Source organism: Leptopilina boulardi, unplaced genomic scaffold (assembly GCF_019393585.1).
Source record: "Leptopilina boulardi isolate dan_hultmark-lab unplaced genomic scaffold, ZJU_Lbou_2.1 LbouV2_325, whole genome shotgun sequence".
Classification (NCBI taxonomy): Eukaryota; Metazoa; Arthropoda; class Insecta; order Hymenoptera; family Figitidae; genus Leptopilina; species Leptopilina boulardi.
Window position 1 is genome coordinate 2,883,707 of NW_026137891.1, and position 20,024 is coordinate 2,903,730.

The 20,024-nt window shown below is 26.5% G+C and overlaps 2 protein-coding genes and 1 long non-coding RNA gene across 7 annotated transcripts in view; 1 reads left to right on the forward strand and 2 right to left on the reverse strand.

Moving 5' to 3' along the window:
* Positions 1–9,305, reverse strand: part of LOC127284444 (ecto-NOX disulfide-thiol exchanger 2) — a 135,204-nt gene extending 125,899 nt beyond the window's left edge. Inside the window, exons 1-2 of the mRNA XM_051309881.1 lie at positions 8,957–9,305; positions 8,758–8,859 (exon numbers count right to left, since the gene is read on the reverse strand). The gene's annotated coding sequence lies outside the window, so the exon portion shown is untranslated. The remainder of the gene's footprint in view (positions 1–8,757; positions 8,860–8,956) is intronic.
* Positions 9,306–9,690: 385 nt separating this feature from the next.
* On the reverse strand, positions 9,691–14,326 carry LOC127284460 (uncharacterized). Of its 2 annotated transcripts, none has more exons than XR_007843483.1 (7): positions 14,184–14,326; positions 12,891–12,971; positions 12,506–12,589; positions 12,106–12,184; positions 11,840–11,910; positions 11,441–11,534; positions 9,691–11,320 (listed from the first exon to the last, which is right to left on the reverse strand). It is a non-coding gene; the product is annotated as an uncharacterized LOC127284460 (long non-coding RNA). The 2 variants fall into 2 exon arrangements; XR_007843482.1 differs by lacking the exon at positions 14,184–14,326 and adding an exon at positions 13,621–13,750.
* Positions 14,327–14,562: 236 nt separating this feature from the next.
* The window catches only part of LOC127284687 (Krueppel-like factor luna), a 314,141-nt gene continuing 308,679 nt past the window's right edge, over positions 14,563–20,024 (forward strand). For 2 of the 4 annotated variants that reach the window (XM_051310275.1, XM_051310276.1), the window contains exons 1-2: positions 15,059–15,659; positions 16,006–16,117. In XM_051310275.1, the coding sequence (XP_051166232.1) occupies positions 15,655–15,659; positions 16,006–16,117 (117 nt within the window). In that variant the 5' untranslated portion in view covers positions 15,059–15,654. Of the gene's footprint in view, positions 14,709–15,058; positions 15,660–15,790; positions 15,939–16,005; positions 16,118–20,024 lie in introns of those variants that run through there. The other 2 variants (XM_051310278.1, XM_051310279.1) reach the window with 2 other exon arrangements.

Here is a 20,024-nt window from a genome sequence, read left to right on the forward strand (position 1 = left end):
ATAATCTATCATAATTTCCAGATCAAATAGTTTTTTTTTTTTAACTTGGAAAATTCAAATCATAAAACAAGTCAAACTACAAAAAAAATAAAATCATAAATAAAAAAATCAAATCGTAAATAAAAAAAAAATCATAAATAAAAATGAAGCTACTGGAAAAACTAGAAAAGAATATTCACAATTGACAAATGAACTGTTATAACAAAAAGTTGATAGTTTTCGGGATCAACTTTTTGGAGAAAAATAAATAAAGGCTTTGCGCGGGGAATTGTTAAACATGCCGGTCTCGTAAAATATAAAATAATTTTTCGAAAATGCAATTGCGGTTTGAGAAGAAAAAGTTATACTGCGCTCTTATTCGAATAAATCTTGGCTCCACTGTCATTTTTCTTAGAGTGTCAGGTGACCTCTTTTATCTCGTTCTAGGTTCGTTCCCAAGCTCTTCCGCCTCTCTCTCTCTCTCTCTCTCTCTCTCTCTCTCTCTCTCTCGTTTTCCCTGCGAGACTTTTGGCCGGTTCTCGCGAGAAAAACAGCTAAATCTCAACGGCCAGAAAAGTTCTACTTTTTCTTTTCTATACATATATATATATAGTATAACATATATATATTCTGTATATATGTATATAACGTTCCGATTGGTCCCACATCGACAAGAAACAAATGAAATTTTTTTCCCCCTCCTTCCATCAAGAATGATTTTTATATTGATTGACGCAACACAGTTTTTTTATAAACATTTTTTCTTTCCCCTCGTTTTACTTTGTACTTTCTGCCCCTCATGATTATCTATATACTTGATGGTTCTCGTTTCCTTATTCTCGTTATTTTTATACTTCTTTTCATCACATTTATATATAATATAATAAATGAAGAAAATATAAAGAAAAATTTATAATTTACATTTTAAAAAATTTATTTCTGATTAAAAAATTATTTTCGCAAAAAAAATAAACAAAATAATGGAATTTAAAAAAGAAAAATAGAAAAATTATTTTAATATTTTTAATTTAAAAAAATTTAGATTTTTTTTTGAAGAAAATAAATGGACGTCTTCTTAACGGAGAGTGTGGGGGGAAGGAAAAATGAATGAGAAAGGAGAGAAGTATTAGACGGAGAGATTTTGTGCGCGGCGACTAAAACTGGTTGGATATGCAGAGCGAGGTTGGTAATTTGTAACAGTTGAGCCTCGAAAGTATCTAGCTAGCTTTTTGTTAGGAAAAAAAAAAAGTCGATGGTGACGAGCTATCCCTTCTCTTGGAAAATAATTTCCCACCCCTTTCATTTTTTTTCGCCTATAACCTTTTCTTTTTTTTTTTTTTTTTAAACAAATGCCTTTTCTCTTTCTATCTCATATCATTTTTTTTTCCGCGAAGAAAATGTCTCGTAGAAAAAGCGACGTATCACGCGCCGCCAGCCATTCGGCCACATTCGCAAAACGAACATTTCTAACACGACGTGACTCTCAACGCGACGTTGACTCGCAGAGAAAAAGAGATGACGAGAGCCGAGGAGACGGTTTTCTGTCAAAAGAAGTGGGGAAATGGTTGTGAACGAAGAAACAAAAACAACTGAAAAGTAAAAAAAAACAATGGAGGAAAATGAAGTATAAAAAAATAAATAAAAAACGAAATAAAAAAAGAAAAAAGAAATAAAAAAAAGAAACAAAAAATGAAAAAGAAAAATATAAAAAAAATAAAAATTTGTAAACAGAAAACATATAAGAAAATTAAAATATAAAAAAATATTACACTTCCTGTGGGAAAAATATATTCCAATATCTTATAGAAAAGAGAGAATTACAAAACTCGAAAAAGAATGTAAAGAGAAAAAAAAGGGAAAATAAAAAACAAAAAAAAAATGAAGGAAAAAAGTCAAAGTTGAAAAAAGAAGATAGTTGAAGGAAATGGGAAGGGAAAAAAAAAGTTGAAAGAAGAAGAAGAGGAAAAAGAAGCGAAGGGATGGACCGCGAACCTCGTCCTTCAGCATGCGAAACGACTTCGCCCTCTGGCTCAGAAAAAAAACCCACCCTCGTCGTCGCAATCTCGTTGCATCAGAAAAGAAACGTGTCCCGTGAAGGTAATGAAGAAGGTGGAAGTGGTGGTGGACTAAAAACAAAAAGAGAGATGGAAGAAGGCGTCGGGTGAACTAGACCCATCGTCAAAGCGACGGGGGCAATTGGTTCCTAGTGTTGGGGTGAATTCATATTAGCTCAACTATTTTTTTTTTTAAACTTAGATTTTTCTCACTTACATAATAATTGCAGTAAATGAAAATTGAAAAAAATCCCATATACAAGATTTTTATTAATTTAAATAATAATTTATTAAATTAATTTTTTTCAAATATTTAAATATTTATTATTTGAAGAAAAATTGCATTGAAAATGAAATACCGCGTAGAATATAATGAATTAGAACAGAATAGATTCAGTTTCTTGACAATTTAATGAGATTTCGAAGGTCACGTTAAACCTGGGTGGACAATTAGAATAATCCTGTTGGAGACCGAAACCTATTTGGGATTTGACTTCGGGCGACTCGAGAATGGCGTGGCAGCATTATTCCAATAGGATTATATAGTCTAGAACCGTGGAGACCTTAAAATTCCAAAAGAGCTTCCAGATGTTTTGATAAAACGCTTTAAGTTATATTTTACAGTCTCTGAATTAAGTCTATATCTATCTCTTTTCATTTCTCAACCTGCATCTTTTTTTTTTAAATCCAATTTATAAACAACAAACAATAAAAAGCAATTTAAAAAAACAATTTCAATAAAAAGAATATCGAAAAATTATTTTTTAATTTAAGAAAATTCTCTTTGATTTCTTTTGAAAAAAATATCACTAAATTAAAGAAAGCTTATCAATAGAGAAGGAAATAAAAAAATATATATATATTGCAAATTATATATATGCGATTGTTATTCTGTTTATAAATATTCAAGGATTTCACTATCGAGAGAGTTTCAATATATAAAAGCATAAAAAACTTTACAATCGAGTATTTTTTCCAATAAAAAAAAAAATGCGAGAGAGAGAAAAAGAAGAGTTGAGGTTATAAAATGTGAATAAAGGATTAGTGATTGAGAGAAGAAGAGTAAGGAAAAAAAATAAAGCAAACAGGAAGGACAGGAATCGCGTTTACATGTAAATTTCATTCAGCTGTAAATGTTTCAGACTGATAAAAGTCTGATACTATGTGGCAACCACAGCATCAATTTTCATGTTTCTTCCACGTAAGTGCAAGATTATACAGCGCTCGCGACAATGAAAGAAAAAGAGAAACGTCAACCTACATTTATACACCACTCGACTAAAATTAACATAATTATTATTATTATCCTTTCAAATAATTATAAAAAAAAATTATTCGCCTGGAACAAAATTATTTATTTTTCATATAATAATAACGCGAATTTTTTTTTTATATTAAAAATAAGACAATAATTGTTTTCTTAAAATATTAAAAATTATTTAATTAAACATATTTATGAAAATTAACTAAGTTAAAATAATATTTGTTTTCAATTTTATTCAAATTTTGCTGTATAATTTTCCAAAGTAATAATAATAAAAACATAATAGTAATAATGTTCAAAATTAGAGGTGTTAGATTAAAGCAAACTGTAATTAGAATTCGAAATAATGGAATAAATATGAAATCCAATTACATTAATAGTCTATATTATAGTGTTTGAAATTAATTTACAGTCGTCCCGTATCAAAATTTCCCAAATTAACCTATCTATATATTTTACCGAATAATATCTATACACAACTTTCAAACAATATTACAAATAATTTAATCAATAAAATTTTACTAAAATTTCCAGTGTTAAATTTTCACATGAATATTTTTTTTATTATTTTCCCAGTAAAACAGATTCAAAATTTTATCGTTAAAGTCAAATATTATTTAATCTTTCAAAATTAATCGCTTGTTATTGTAATATTGTTTTAATTAATTTATTATTATAAAATTCAAATTCAAAAATTACTTTTCCATCATTTTCCCGCCCCCCTCATTTTTTTTTATCTCAGGATTTTGCTTTTATGTGAGAAAATACTCGAAAGATGAATTGGAAACTTGAACATTATCGATTGCCCGGCGGTGCTGTAATTTTTTATGCATCTCTCTTTTGATTCTTCACATTCTATATATATATAGAGAGAGAGACGAAAACATGTCGTCTACAAAATTTTCCTTGATGGGGTCAAAGAGTATCACAGGGTGGAAAAAAAAGGGATTTGAGGTTTGAGGCAATTCTTGTATGAAAAAAAAAAAACGAAGAGAAGAGAATATGGGATGGAAGGGTATAGGAAAACCACAGCGTAGAGCCTGGGGGTGTGGAACTAATCGAGTAATTTTTTTGGCATCAGTCGGTGAATATCAACGCTACCTGTGAGCCTGCGTGGCATTAAGAACGACAAACGATCGTCAATCCATCTGGCTCAGTACGACTATCCACATCACGTTTTGCACTCTTTTCTTCCCCCTCTATCTCTCTCTCTCTCTCTCACCCTATATATAGATATATATGTGTATGTATTTACAGCATCCTATAGAAAACGTTTTAGTTCTTTCGCTGCCACATTTTTCCTTACAGTAAATTCCCCCCAGGGAGTAACCACGAATTAACAATAAATTTAATATCACTCTTTTTATGCCTCCCTTTTTTTTATAGTTCAACCACCATTCATTGCCTCTCATTTCAAAATCTATTGTTTTTTTCTCTTTAAACTTTTCTCCTGTAATTAGTTTTTATATATCGTTCTATTTTATTTTAATATTTAGAAATAATTTTAATTGAAAAAAAAATTGAAAGAATCCCCCCCCCCCCTTTGAAAAAAGGTCAAGACAATAATTAGAAGTAAGAACAGGATCGAGAACAAGCTCTCCCTATAGATTCTAGAACTAAACTTGCAATAGTCTCATTGTCGACAAAGTTTAACTCTTTTTAAAACTCTCTTTCTCTCTCTCTCTGTTAAACCGGCGTACGTTCAATTTCAGACGTGTGCGAACAAAATTTTTCTCTATCTCATCGTTTTTGAGCACTTTTTATCTTTAATTGTATTTTCTAAATTGTTTTCTCTTCCTTAACTAAATAACGATTCGAAAATTTTTCTAAATTATACACTGAACAAAAATTTATTTTATTAAATTATTTGATTTAAAAATTTTTTTTCACTATTAATTGGGTCACTAATTCGAATTAATTAAGAATTTTACTAAATCAGATTTAGAGAGTAAAATTAATTTAATAAAAAATAAATGAAAGTAGTAATAAAGAATAAGAGAGAAAAAAACATTTTTCATGGTAAAATGGAAAATTTCTCACCATAAAGAATTTTTTTTTTCTCTCTTTCTCTCTTGTAGCAAGGAAGCAATAACAATTTACGAAGCCTGAGATTCTATCATGAGAAGCTGCGGGTGCCATAGAAATTTTTGTTCATTGAAGACCCTAACTTGTATTATGTATGCATTTGTCGTGTTTGTCAGTTTTAAGTCCGACTGTCCACTCACTAATTGACCCTCTTGTATGTCTGTCTCAAGTGGTCCAAGCAGTATCTACATCCAGCATCTTCACGATTTACTCATAAATATACCGTTCTTTGAAAATTCCACCTATATGTCTTTGTCATTTTTAATTCACTGATCAATTTTAATTTCACACTATTTTTTTTTTGTAATTCCTTTATAAAATTATATTTTAATTCCGTTTAAAATTATATTTTAATTTTTTTTAAAATTATATTTTGATTCTCTTTAAGATTATATTTTATTTTTTTTTTTTTTTGAAATTCTATTTTGATTCTTTTTAAGATTACATTCTTTCTACAATTACAATTTAATTCCTTTTTAAAATTACATTTTAAAAATTAAATTTCAATTTGAATTGAATTATTCTTTTTTAGTTTCGTTTACATGTAAGTAAATTTTATTCGTCAAAAATTATTTAATTTATAAATTTTATATAACATGAAAAGTTAAAAAAGAAAAAATAAGTTTAAAAATAAATCTCTAGAAGCTGACTGGGAGGAAAATATATAATCCTACTGACTAGTCCGTAAAGCCTGTATAAGAACTTGCAGTCTGACGTAATTCCCATTGCATCATGCCTCCTCTGTAGCGAATCGCGTAAATGCGAGAGGATCGGACTATAGTATATATCTGTATATATATATATATAGTATACAGTTGTATGACTATTGGCGTCGACTATTATTCTACAAACGACCCTCAGCTTCCCCTGGCTGTTTACTGCACATTCGCATATCCTTGGGAGTTTGGAATTTATGGGACGAGGTCAATGAAAAACTTAACAATTCCTTGCACATCAAAATCAACTAATTTAAAAATATTATATTTTCCAAATTCCCTATTAAAATTTAAATATATTCATTCTTTTCCCTATTTTTTGTTATCAAGAATCGAATTTTTTTTTGCACTCATAATTACACATTTTTTTTTTTTGAAAATTATTAATTAATAATAGTCAAACTAAAAAGTGATTTAAGTACCACTAGTTTCAAATAAATGTTTAACCTATTCTGAGGGGAAAGTAAATCAACGTAAACTATGAAGCAAGAAGTAAAGTTTCTTGGAACGTTCCAATTTTCATACTGCCGTTAATTGAATTATGCGTATAACCTAAAGACCCATTTTCACTCAAGACAAGTGTATTTATTTTTAAAATTAAAGTAGAACGTTTAAAAACCTGAAAGGGGTTAAATTATCGCACCCTTATTCGAAAAAAACATATCTAAGAACAAAATTGCCGGATTGTGTTTTATATAGCAAAGCTTTGTTTCTCAATTTCTGCTATTCCTTCAGAACTCATCGATTTAAGGAGGGTGACCTTCGCGTAATTGAGAAGGGAGAGAAATAAAGGCTAAACAAGATTACAATTTTGCATTGTTATACGCTCTATATAACGAATACCTAAATTCCTCTTGAAACTTTGGAATTGGCAAACTGGAGGGTGCCTTGCAAAAAAAAATTCCTTAGCTCTCAACATATATACAAAGTCAACGACGCTTTTCATATACACAAAGAGAAAATATACATCGTTCAAAATGCATTTAATGTCAATAAAAAAAAAAATTGCAAATTATTAATTCTCAACTATATCATTTTAATATATAATGTACTCTCTAAAATCGCTACACTATATATATTCTTATTAATTAAAATTCATTAATTAATTCTGAACTCAAAAGGAACATCATTTGTGCTCTATATATATATATATATAACTTCTTTTATCCTTTGATCACCTCTCTCGCTCTGCATTCTACATAGTTTAAAATATAATTAAATTTTCCTTCACTATATACATATAGAATAATTTTCAAAACGTCGAACAAATTTAAAAGAAAATAGAAAAGTATCTTCAATGAAGAAAATAGATTCTCAAGCAAACAAAATAATTTACTGTAATGGAAATTTTTTTTTTTTTATTATTATTATTTCCGTATTTTCCCTAAAAAAGTGAGATATTTTTTTTAGAAATTTAAAAGAAAATAGAAAAATATCTTCAATGAAAAAAATAGATTCTCAAACAATAAAAATAATTTCCTGCGTAATGGAATATTTTTTTATTTCCGAATTTTCCCCCCAAAAATGTGATATTTTCTTTAGTTTAAAAGAAAATAGAAAAGTATCTCCAATGAAAAAAATAGAATCTAAAACAAACAAATAATTTTCTGTAGTGGAATTTTTTTTTTATTTCCGAATTCCCCCCCCCCAAAAAAAGTGGGATATTTTCTTTAGAAATAAAATTATGAAAAATCTTTCTCCTTTAAGTTTAAGAAAACCCTTACAAGGTTATAAGGTCTGATTGATGTGAGATATTTATTCGCCCTACGCAGTAGACTGCTACTATTGACAAATACTTTGTGCGTGTATACTGTATACATTTAAAGACGCACTCATGATTGATAGTCAAAAAGAAAATTATAATTCTCACAAATAAAATATGAAATTCCCTGGTAATCCTCTGTCATTTTTCGAAAAGTTGAACAATTGTAAAATATATTTATATTTTCTAAAATAAAAGCAGTAAAATATATTTTTATTTTTAAATTTGACATGAAAATCAAAATGATAATGAGGAAAAATTAATTGTATAAATATCAATTAAAGCATTGTGAAAAAACTTTTAAGAAACTTTTTTTTCAACTTTCTAAAAAATGAAAGAAATAAAAAAAAAGAGAGAGAGAGAGAGGGAGATACAATAAGTAATGGTCCTTAATGGACGAAGCGAGTTTCTAGCTACGCCGCACGATATTACTTCCGCCTCTTTTACCAACCGGATCTTGCTAGGTCTCTGCTAAAATAACAACGAACCCTATCTTCTTATAACCTGTATATACGTATATATATATATATCTTTATACCGTCCGACATCGTTTTGTGATCTTGACAAGCCACCAAGTAGCTCAACAAGTTATTTTTATAGGTCTTTAAAAACACAAAAGACATATATATATATTTTATAATTCGTCTCTATATAATAATCGCGTTCAATTTTCTCCATATCGTGTTTCATTTCAAGTTATTTATATTATGATAAATATTACACGTCAGCATAAAAATAAATTTAATTTTGCAATTGCCAATAAGCATATTTTGCATTTTTAATTATATTTAAAAAGAACATTTAATAAAATTAAAAAATTTGGAAATTGTCATTAATTTCTAAAATAATAATTAAGAAATAAATTATATCAATAGTGTTAAAAATCAAAGGACTTACAAATATAGATTCCCTCAATGGAGCGATATATATTTCATCAGAACCTGTTTTGAACTTCCTATTTCTGGACCATTTTCATCATTCTTTTTCCGGTGTTTTAATCTGAAAAATTCAAATCGATTAATAAAGACGAAACACTTGATGAAACTAAACTAATTTTAATAACATTATTCTGTATTGAAATATTACGCAAACTTACAACTATTCTCATTTTCCAGATATAATATTGTCAGGGAAAATATCACTCGCTTTTTAAAATATTATCGATCACTCCTAAATGATTTAACTAAAAAATACTAATTTAACAAATTATTATAAAACGGTCGCGGTTTTAAAAAAAAAAACAATCCCGAATTTCTGATTTTGAGAAAATATTACTGTAAGAATTTTATTGCTAAACGATCGCCGTTTTAGGAAATACGAACACTCCCGAAACAATAATTGAAAATTTAAACAAAAGAAGAAAAGACGATCGCGATTCAAAAACTTCGTACACTCCCGAAAATAATAAAAATAAAAAGCGAATTTTCCATCTGTAATTCATCTGACATTTATGACGATTAACCTTTGTTATAGTACCTGAAAGTAAACAAGCTCTTAGTAAAAGTAATAAATAATATGAAAATAAATTTAATAATCTAAAAAATTGTACTCACTCGAAATATTAATACTCTCAGTAAAAAATAAAACAGCTGCGATTTTAACGATCGCAATACTGAATAATAAGATTTACAAAAAAATACCCGAAAAATTTGAAACTGCAAATAAATAAAAAGATTTTTAATTAAAATTCAATTTAAAATTCTAAGTATTCTCTAAATTCTCAAATAGTTAACATTTTGTATAATTTAATTTCAATTTTAACTAAAAGTGTTAAAAAAAAATCAAAATTAAAATGTTAACTAATTTAAGTAGAGATAGTAGGGCATAATTTAATTTTTTGTAATAGTAATAAAATTTTCATATATGATAAATATAGATTAAAATATAAATATAATTATAGATAAATATAGATTAATATATTAAAAATATAATAAATTACATATTCCTGAAAAAAATAAATGATTATTTTAATTAAAAAGAAATATTATTTCTCACCACGATGAATCAACTGAAAATAATGAACAATTAAACAAAACATTCACAAAACATTTAGTAAACAGAACAAAACACTTAACAAACATTCACAGAACATTAAAATATAAGACAACATAGTGACAAAAAAATGAAACATTGAAATAAAGTAAATTTTCACTGGTACTCCAGCTACTTTTTTTTTACTTACATTTTTTTACCCGATTTCCCTACCTATGGCTATATTTAAAACGAACATAAATGCCTATTTTTCCCGAATTTTCTGCCTAAATTTATATTCTGAACGAAACTAATACCGCCCAGGTGCAAAATGACCTACACTAGTGTTAACGTCCCGGGACGCAACCGTCACCTGAGCGATCTTTTCTGAAAAGAAAATATTTAATTAGTGCATCATTAAAAAATTATCAAAAACTATAAAATTTTTAATTTCACATGCATTAACTTTCAATTTTTGAGAATTAAATTTAAAATTTACTATCCAAATTGATAAATTGTTAACAAAATCAATTAATTTGATTATTTAAGTTAAGTTAATAAAATTTAATAAATTTACTTTAAATTTACTTTTTTTATGGAAAGAAAGTTACTTTGACTCTATCAGAAAAATTACAAAACATTAAAAATATTGAACATACAGTAAATAAATAACATACATATGAGGAGCATTTTTTCAAAACCTAATTAATCCATCTTTAAATATTTTCTGCAAACATAATTTTTATTCATAAAAATCATGTTTCAAAAAAAATTCAAAAATGTATTAGATTTTAAAAAATTGCTTCTCATATATAAATAATTAAAAAAACATTGACAATAATATTAATTTACATAGTATTAAGGTAGTAATCCACAAAACATGTAATATTTTAGGATGTGGGGAGTGTTAGAAATTTTGAGGGGCTAAATTTCCAAAAATATCAAATGCATTTTTTTTTAGATTACTCCCAAAAAATACTAGAAAATAATACATATTGTCAATGGTGTCACCATGTTGTCAGAATTCCTTCCCTGTTTTTATTAAATTTTAATATTTTACTTAAAATAAAAATCTACTTTTTATTAAAAAAATGAAGAAAATTCAAAAATTAAGTATATCTAATTTTTTTTATATTAAATAGATAGAAATTAATTTTCAATTTATGAATCTATTTAATTTGAATTTATAAAAAAAATGACTATTTTAAACAGGGAAGGGGTTAAATAAAACAGGACTCACCGATCGGCGAATCCCACGTCGGGGCAAAAGTTACATCGCCACTTCTCGAGCGCTTCAGGTCTGCTCCCGAGGATCCCTCTGTCTTGCGCGCACTTCTGCGCGAGGCCGGGAGCGTTAAAAAAAATTTTATAAAAAAAAAGAAAAAAGAAAACAAAAAATTTTATAAAAAAAAAGTATGCAGGGACCACTTTTCTTCTTCCACATCCTTCCTGTCCTTCAAGTTGTTTATTGGGCATGGACTGAAAAACACTGAAACAATAAAAATTAATTAAAACTTAAATAATTTACAATTGTATTCCAAAATCCTACAAAATATTGACAATATCCTACAATATTTACTGTAATAATGTTTAAAATTAACCAACTTACCTATTGCGATTTTTCGCAACGTGTTAAAGGTATACGATGACACCATACTCTCTCTATCTCTTTAAATAGATGAAAGTTTCTTCCCTGGAATAGACTGAAAATAAAAAAAATCATATGTAAAATAAAGGATTTCTAATTAATTATTCTAATTCTAATTATTACAATTAATCCCAAAATTATTTATTTAAAATAATAGATAAAATTATCAATCAATTAATTTTATTTCTTTTTATCACAATTAATATTTCTAAAAAAATTTTTGAAGCATTGAAAACTATTTTTTACTAGTATTTATTATTTAAATAAGGATATTTTCAATAATATCTATTTATTATCATTATTTCTAATTTTTAAAAATTTACTTTGTTCAAAATTAATCAATGAAAAAGGAATACTTACAATTTGCGATTTTTCGCGACGTGTTAAAGGTACGATGACTGGACAAATCTTCCTGCTACTGGACCAACTGCCTAAAAAAATAATTCATTATATTATAAGTGTAAAATAAAATTAAAAAAAAAATCCTGAATATTGTAAATTATTAGATTATTCTAATAATTGTACATATTTTTATTTCTAAATATTTAAACAAATAATATGTGTTAATAACATTAATCATTATCACAAAATATACATAAATTAAGAGAAAAAATTAAACAACTTACATTGAACAGCGACTCAGCAATGCCAGATCTCCTCCAGGAGCAGCTCTGCAACAAACACCCATCCTTCATGATTGGACACCTATAAATTGAGAAAAACATTATTTAACATAAATACTTAAAATAAAAATTTCAAAATAAAATTAATATATATAGTTGATTTTATAAAAATTAAATCTTTTCGTAATGTCAATTTTGTATGGTGTAAATTTTAATTAACACAATATTTGTCTTATTAATTAAGAATAACTTTAATGTAATTTTTATCAAAAATTGTTTAAATTGTAAACTTTGTAAGTAATTAATAATTTAATAGATAAAATTTTCTGTATCAAAAGAAGAAAAAACTTATGATAATAAATATTTGTAAAAAAAAGATACAAAAGAGAAAGAGAGTACTCACTTCTTCGAAGATTTAGTAAAAGTTGTCACTTGTCATCTCATCTATGGATATGAATTTTATCCAAATCCTCTCCAAGTCTGAATTCTGTTTAGACAAATAATAAACAAAAATTGTTTAAATAAAAAATTAGACAACTTTATTTTTAAAAATAGATATTAAATTTTATCAAATTTAAAAAGAAGTTTCAATTATTTCATATATTACAAATAAAAAATTAAAACAAGAAAATAATTTATTATATTTACAAATATAAAATGAGAGTGTTAAAAAATTGTATAATGCATAATAAAATTGCTATTAAAATGTAAGATAGAATTTTTTGAAAAAAATGTGTTATATTTAAAAAAATCAGTAAAACTCTTTGTTTTTATAAATAAATATTCACCTGTGTGGAGAAGAATTGACGCCGAAAGGATTAGCACTCTAAGTCCTTTTTTCCTGAGATGAATTTGTTCTACTTTTAGCTCTGCAAATAAATAAAAAAAAAGTTAAATAAATATACGATACAAATTTTAATATTAATAAAATTTTGTTTTTTAATTTTGTCTCCAAAATATGGCGGAGAAATATCCGAACAGAATTATAATTGAAATGTGAAATTTGTTATTCAGTAATTTTTAGGTTAAAATCCAAAGTATGATCAAATTTGACAAAATATTAAAAAATTTTCATATTTACCAACAAAAATTGGATAAAATCTTGAATATTTATATCAAACTAAACTTAATTATTGAACTATATTTATAATTGACATTAACATTGTAAGATTCTTTTGTTTTGCACGAAATATTTTGTAACTCTGTCAACAATGATTATTACAATGTCTACTGTAGTGATCAGTCTTACCAACCAATTACACTCCAACTAAAATAATTATAATTTTTTATACTACTCTTGAAGTAACTTTATTTATTATTTTTTTCAATTTTATTAACATTTAATTAATTTATTTTCATTATTTAAATTGTTCTATATCAATCAACAAATTCTAATGTACAAGAATGCTGTTATATATCTTCACTATAGAGACGGTAATGTGAAGTCACAATATGTGTAACAAGTCAAAAGTACTTTTATTCATTTTTAATTATTCATATCAAACTGCACTTACTTACCAACAAATATGTATATAATTACGGTTATGATAAAAAAAAACACTACACGATTAAATTCTGTCGAACAAAGAATACATCTTCTTCTGTGTGACGACGCCATTTGCAATAAGCGGCACTGCCAACCCAAGATAACAAAAAATAAACTTTTTCCACTTCTACCAACATAAAAATATTTCCGTTGATGGAAACCTAATTTTTTTCATTCATTCTTATCTAATTTTTATATTGATTATTTAACAAAAGATTATATTAAGATTTTAATTATATACTTGTATTTTTTTCTTTAACATGTCGATGCTAATCTTTTCAGGTTATGCTTTCGTGTCATAAAATTTTTATCTATTAGTTTTCTCTATCCTGACAATCAACCTATATAATTTATCAGTAATTAGTGAAAAAAAAATTTAATAATAATGTTATTGCATACTAAATGCTACTATATCCTAACAAGATGGCGACATTGTCATAGATATCAATCAATGTTTATACTGTTCCCACATTAATTTGGAAAAACTATATTTATATTCAATTTACTTAAATAATATAAAAACCTCAATACTAACCATAAATTACTTTGCTCATCGATTTATGATCCTTTAATACATGATCCATCCACCTGATATCATAATGCGATTATGCTTTCTTCGACCTTGAAAGCAGTTGACCAGTCCTAACAATGAATAGAAAATAAAAATATTTTTTTCAAGCTGCGCAGATCCTACGTCTGGAAGAGTCAACTGCTTACTGAAGTGGTAGGAGAAAAACGACCTATATTTATAGACTTTGATTGGCATCAAGAGCGCCAGCCAATCAGCGCTACCTGCAGTGAATACCCGGTCCAATCAGCGCACGGTAGACTAAGCGGCAGACTGAGCTCGAACTATAAAATAAAATTTTTCCACCACGCACGCTCAGTTCCAATTTGGACGTATTCAAGGCAACATCTGTGTCGCTTCAAGAAATTTTTTCCAAATGATTTTTAATTTAGCCATCATTGATTTCCGCCACTTTCTTGTAGTAGATGAGAAGAATTGAAGGTCAAAAGAAGAAAGAAGTACTTTTCAACATCAAGAAGTTTGAAGTTAAAGGTATAAATATTAAAATAATTACTTCACGTTGTAGATAAGAAATTAATAATTTGAGATAACGATTAAAATTAAATAAGAATTTTAAACATCAAAAAGATTAACGTTACAGGAATAAATATTATAATAATTAGTTCACGTTGTTGATAGGAATATAATAATTTGCGAAAACAATTAAAATTAAAGAAGAATTTTATCGAACTTTGATATAAAATTTATATTAATAAGCAGGATTGCGAACCTGCAGTAAGCTGAATGTCGCTGCAAACTGTACTACACTTTTTATTGGCTTATAACTTTCTCGGTAATTTACTAGCCAATAAGAAGTCTTCATAACCTGTAGCTATCCAGCCCTGTTGTTTATTAAAAGTGCACCAGAAAACTGTTACGAAAGCATATTTTTTTTTCGTTTTTTTTATTAATATTTAATGCACAATATAAAATATATCAATTGGAATTATTGATTTTAGAAACAGTGCAATTAAAAATGTCACATGGAATTTGCTCAAAACTGTCTTGAGTTACATACAATCTATGCTCACAGCTCACATGTATTCATTTATTGTGTTGACATTCATTTCACAAGATTATGTGTTTTTATATATAGTTTAACTATTTTAACTCGTCTTTTAAAGTACATCGTTTAATTTTTTTACATAACGAAAGTAATTAGCTTCGGGAGTGTTCGTATTATTAAAACCGCGATCGTTCAAGTTTTAGGTTATGTTTCCCCGTCATTTCGTCGGAAGTATTCCAATATTTCGAAAATCGCGTTTGTTTTCCTTTAACATTATTTTTCATAATTGTCAGAATATTAATCGGAATCGGTTCGTTTTTGTTTTATATATATAATCAGAATTTCGGAAGTGATAGAAATTTGCTTAAATCGCATGTTAAAATTTCGTAACAGTAAAAAAAATAATTGAAAACTTTTGTAATAATAATAATAATGCTGTAAGTGCGTGTTAGCTTTTTTATTTTTATATTATTCTTTTTTGACCTTTTTGAAAATTGAGTTTCAAGAAGAGAAATTTTCAAAGTTTTTAATCTTTAATATTTACATTTTTATTTCGCCTTTTCTCTTCCCCCAAAAAAAATTGAGTTTACAAGTTTTAAATTTTATTTTCTGTTATTTTTTCTCGTTCTCGAGAATTGAGTTTCCAAGTGGAAAAATTTTTCAAGTTATAAATTTTATTGTTATTCTTTTTCGTCTCTGAAAATTGTATTGGAAAGGTACCAAAACAGCAAATGCATTTAAATTTTCTGTTTATTTATAATATTCAAAAAATTTAATTTCTAGGTGGTGTGTTCAATTGTCAAAAAGGAAGATGTTATTTGAAAGGAGGATGTACACATTTCAGGAAATAATAATCAAGACTGGATTGGATAGCATTATAATCGAACGTAATAAGGTAAATTTTGTAATATTTACAAATTATGGTAATTATAATTGTTAATTATAATTTTGTATATTATTTTCAACATTTATTCGAAAATTACACTTTTCACTTAAAGATATTTATATTTTTTTTAAATATTACAATTTTTTAATTAAGTTAATTTCTTTTGGTATGGTTATTTATGAACTTGTAGGACTTTATATATTCTTATATTATTTTTGTATCGATTCGATAAAGTGGTATAAAAGTGGAATTTAGGCAAATTTTTCAATTTCTTTTAAATATTAAAATAGGAAACGAGTTAATCGTCACATTGAAATATTGCGTTTTTAGTCGTCAAAAAGAAAAAAAAAAATAATAATTCTTTCGTAAATGTTACTCACATTTGTCATTTAGTTAAAATATGGTATGTTTCTCAATCGGATGTTCTCAATTTCTGTGAATATTTTACTGGATGCAATTACAATGCTTTAATTTGAGCGGGTGGAATATCAACGCGAGCTTTTGAAAAGGGACTAATGAACGCTATTACTTCGCCTGTTCCATGTTCACTCTGTGAATTAATGACTGGGTATTCGCTTATTTATTAACTTTTATTCCTGCATATACGTTTTTTCCAGTAAATTTTTTTTTTCGTTCTTTTCACCTAGAAACTAGTTGGTTATTCTTTTTGTACGTTAACATTGATATTTTTCTTTTTCAAAAAAAAAAAAAAAAAAAAAATTTCACTACTGTTTTCAAGTGAATTTTGCCGCGATTTAAACATCAGCAATCGACAGGGAAGAAGATCGTCGCGCTATATAGAAAAGCTTTTCGAGATTTGGGCTTCTGTCCAATTCGTGGAAAGAAATGGGACTGGCCATATATTTATGGCAAACGCGAGCACTAACCCGCAAAACGTGGTTCGGGAAGCTCTCGGGCTAAATCTTGAGGTTTCCCTTAAAGGTCAAGCTTCTTAGCTGAAAAGGATTCTGAGTCACCGGAACTTGGGTTAAAACACTTTTTTCTTAAGGTCTCCTCTAGTAAAATACGAGTCTGAAAGGTTCCAATTTAGTCGCGTGGTGTATAATACTTGCAAACGAGGCGAGTGTTCCTGTGATTTATTTTATCAAAAAAAAAAAAAAACTATTAATTTATCATCTCATCCTTTTCGACTTTTAAATATATATAAGTCTCGGATATTTTAAATATTTTTAAATACTAATGAAAATTTACTGTTTTCATTTCTTTATAGTGAATTAAATTCCAATATTATTTATTTTAAATTCATTTTAATTAAATTATACTGAAAAATAGTAATACAGAAGGAATTTTTCAAATAAAAAATAAATGAAAATTTATTTTATCGATTTTAACTTTACTAAACGAATTATTAAAAGAAACTTGTTGACTTATCATTGAAGCATATTGTAATATTCCTCCATGTCGTACAGGAAAATGTTACGTAAAACTTCGATAAATACCTTGACTTTTATATATATGCTTTGAAAAGAAATAATTTAAAATGAACAATTTGTTCTTTCGTTTATATTTTTTTTTCCGTTAAAAAAAAAATTGATTAAAAAAATACTTTTTTGCAATTTAATAAGATAAAGTAAAATTTTCTATTTTGATTAAATTCTTTTTCATCTTTTTTTTTTACATATTTATTTCTTTGAAAATTATTTTTTCTTTTTAAAAACGAAACTGATTTCTTCGTGCAAAAATCCATTTTTCATTTGACATTCATTTCAATTGTTTCAACTACATACATATCTTATCTTTAACATTCTCGAACGTTGTACTAACATCAATAAAATAACCGGGGGAAAAAAAAAACGGCGCAGAATTCATGAATCACACACATGACGATTCTTTCATCCGCTGATAGGGTTCAATCTTAAACATGTAAGTTACAATTTACCAGTTGAGTAAAATCAACGTTGAGTCATTCAATCGCGATTGCTCTTCGCATTATTCATAAACTCAATGCACCTTGTTTACCATTCCTTCCCCCTTCTATATACATTATTATAAAATCTGATTATATGATAAAAATTTCAAAAATAATTTTTTTTTTAAATTAAAAAAAATTCTTTTTTCGTTAAACAAATATAGTATTGTTTAAATCATTAAATGTGAAAACAGCGTAAATTTACTTAAAATAGAAATTCGAAACGCTCATTCAAAAAAAAATTTCTATACGTAAAATGAAAACGTGTCAATGGAGTTATTTACGTCTGCACCGCGTGTATATTATATTATTTTTTTTCTTAAAAATAAAAAAAAAAAAAAAAAGAATGTACTTCTCACGAGTATTGCGACATTGTACGTGTGTTCCGCTTCATGAAATAGGAAACGTAAGTTAAGTTTGCACGCGGCTATATAATGAACAGAAAAATGTAAACTTTCCGATGGCTTACTTGTTCTAACAATAACGTGTGAAGTATTCACGTAAATAGACGTGTTTTGTTGAGCCTGTGCAACACAGAAGAGTATTTGGGACAATGCATATTAGCATCGTTAAAATTACGAAAGATAACGCATATATATATATATGTATATACACTATACGTTATCTGATATATGTAGAAAAATATTTTTTTTGTTCAGTTTAAAAAAAAAGATGAAGAAAAAGAAGGAGAGAACATGCGGTTGGGAATTATCTTAATAACACTGTGTGTGTTTGAATATGTTTAGGATGACTTTTGAATTGTTAAACATTAACCAATTTGAAAAAAAACGGATATGACAAGTGATTTATTTTCAAAATTCTTGCATAAGACAAATTTTAATGTTATTCTATTATTTTTAAATTTGCAAAATTGTTTATTTCAGTTTTTTATGAGATTCTATTCATTTTCGATAAATATCTATCAGTGTTGGGTATAGTAACTAGTTATTAGTAACTAAGTTACTGAAAAAGTTACTTTACTTGTCACTTATAACGTAACTAAGTTACTTTTTTTAAAAGTAACTTGTAACGTAACTTAGTTACTATTTTAATAGTAACTTTTAATTTTAAGTTATTTCGTTACTTTCTTTGCACTTTTTTATTGCTTTAAAAACTTAATAATTTCGCATTTCAAAAAAAGCGCGCAAAAGAACATGGTTGCAATATAGGGGATTTACCTGCATAATTTAAACAGTGTATAAGATTTTTTAAAATAAGATTTTAATTAATTTATTTATATTCGGAAGTTTTATATAGACTTTTGTTTAAGAGTTTATAAAAATAATTTTTAGCAACCCCGTGTCGAAATTGTACCTTATTAATTGATTTGTAAATTAATTTTTAACATGGCAAACAAAATCCATGATTATAAAAACTAATTTTCTAATAATGATAATATTTTTAAAATTTTTATAAATAAATACTTGGATAGGTTAAACATGGATGCGTTAAAGAATTAGAAGCAGCTATAGCGAAAGAAAAAAAAAAAAGAGAAAATTCGAAGAACAATTCTCATATTCTTCATCACAGTCAAATAAGAAGCAAACTCTTTTGGAAAACTGGACTTCCGATTCAAAGCTAGTTACTCAAAAAATATTGGATAAAAAAATTATGGATTATGTAATAGAAGTGTTGTAGAAAAATCATCTTTTAAAGACCTAGTGTTACTTAAAAGAAAGTAACTTACCCAACACTGATATCTATATCTATCCAATATTTGAAATTAAAAGAAAAAAAAATTTTTTTTTTTTAATATTTAAGTAATAATTTTTATTTGTTACAGGTGAGCTGGTTTATTTAATTTTTCAATCTGCAAAATTTTTGGTGAGTCAAAATATATTTATTCACTTTTTCGCTGATAATTAATTAATTCGTGATTTAATAATTTAAAAATGTAGGAAAACAATTTACAATTTTGAAAATATTTTAATAATAATAATATTAATAGTAAAAAAAATAGTAATAATAATAATTAAAATGATATTT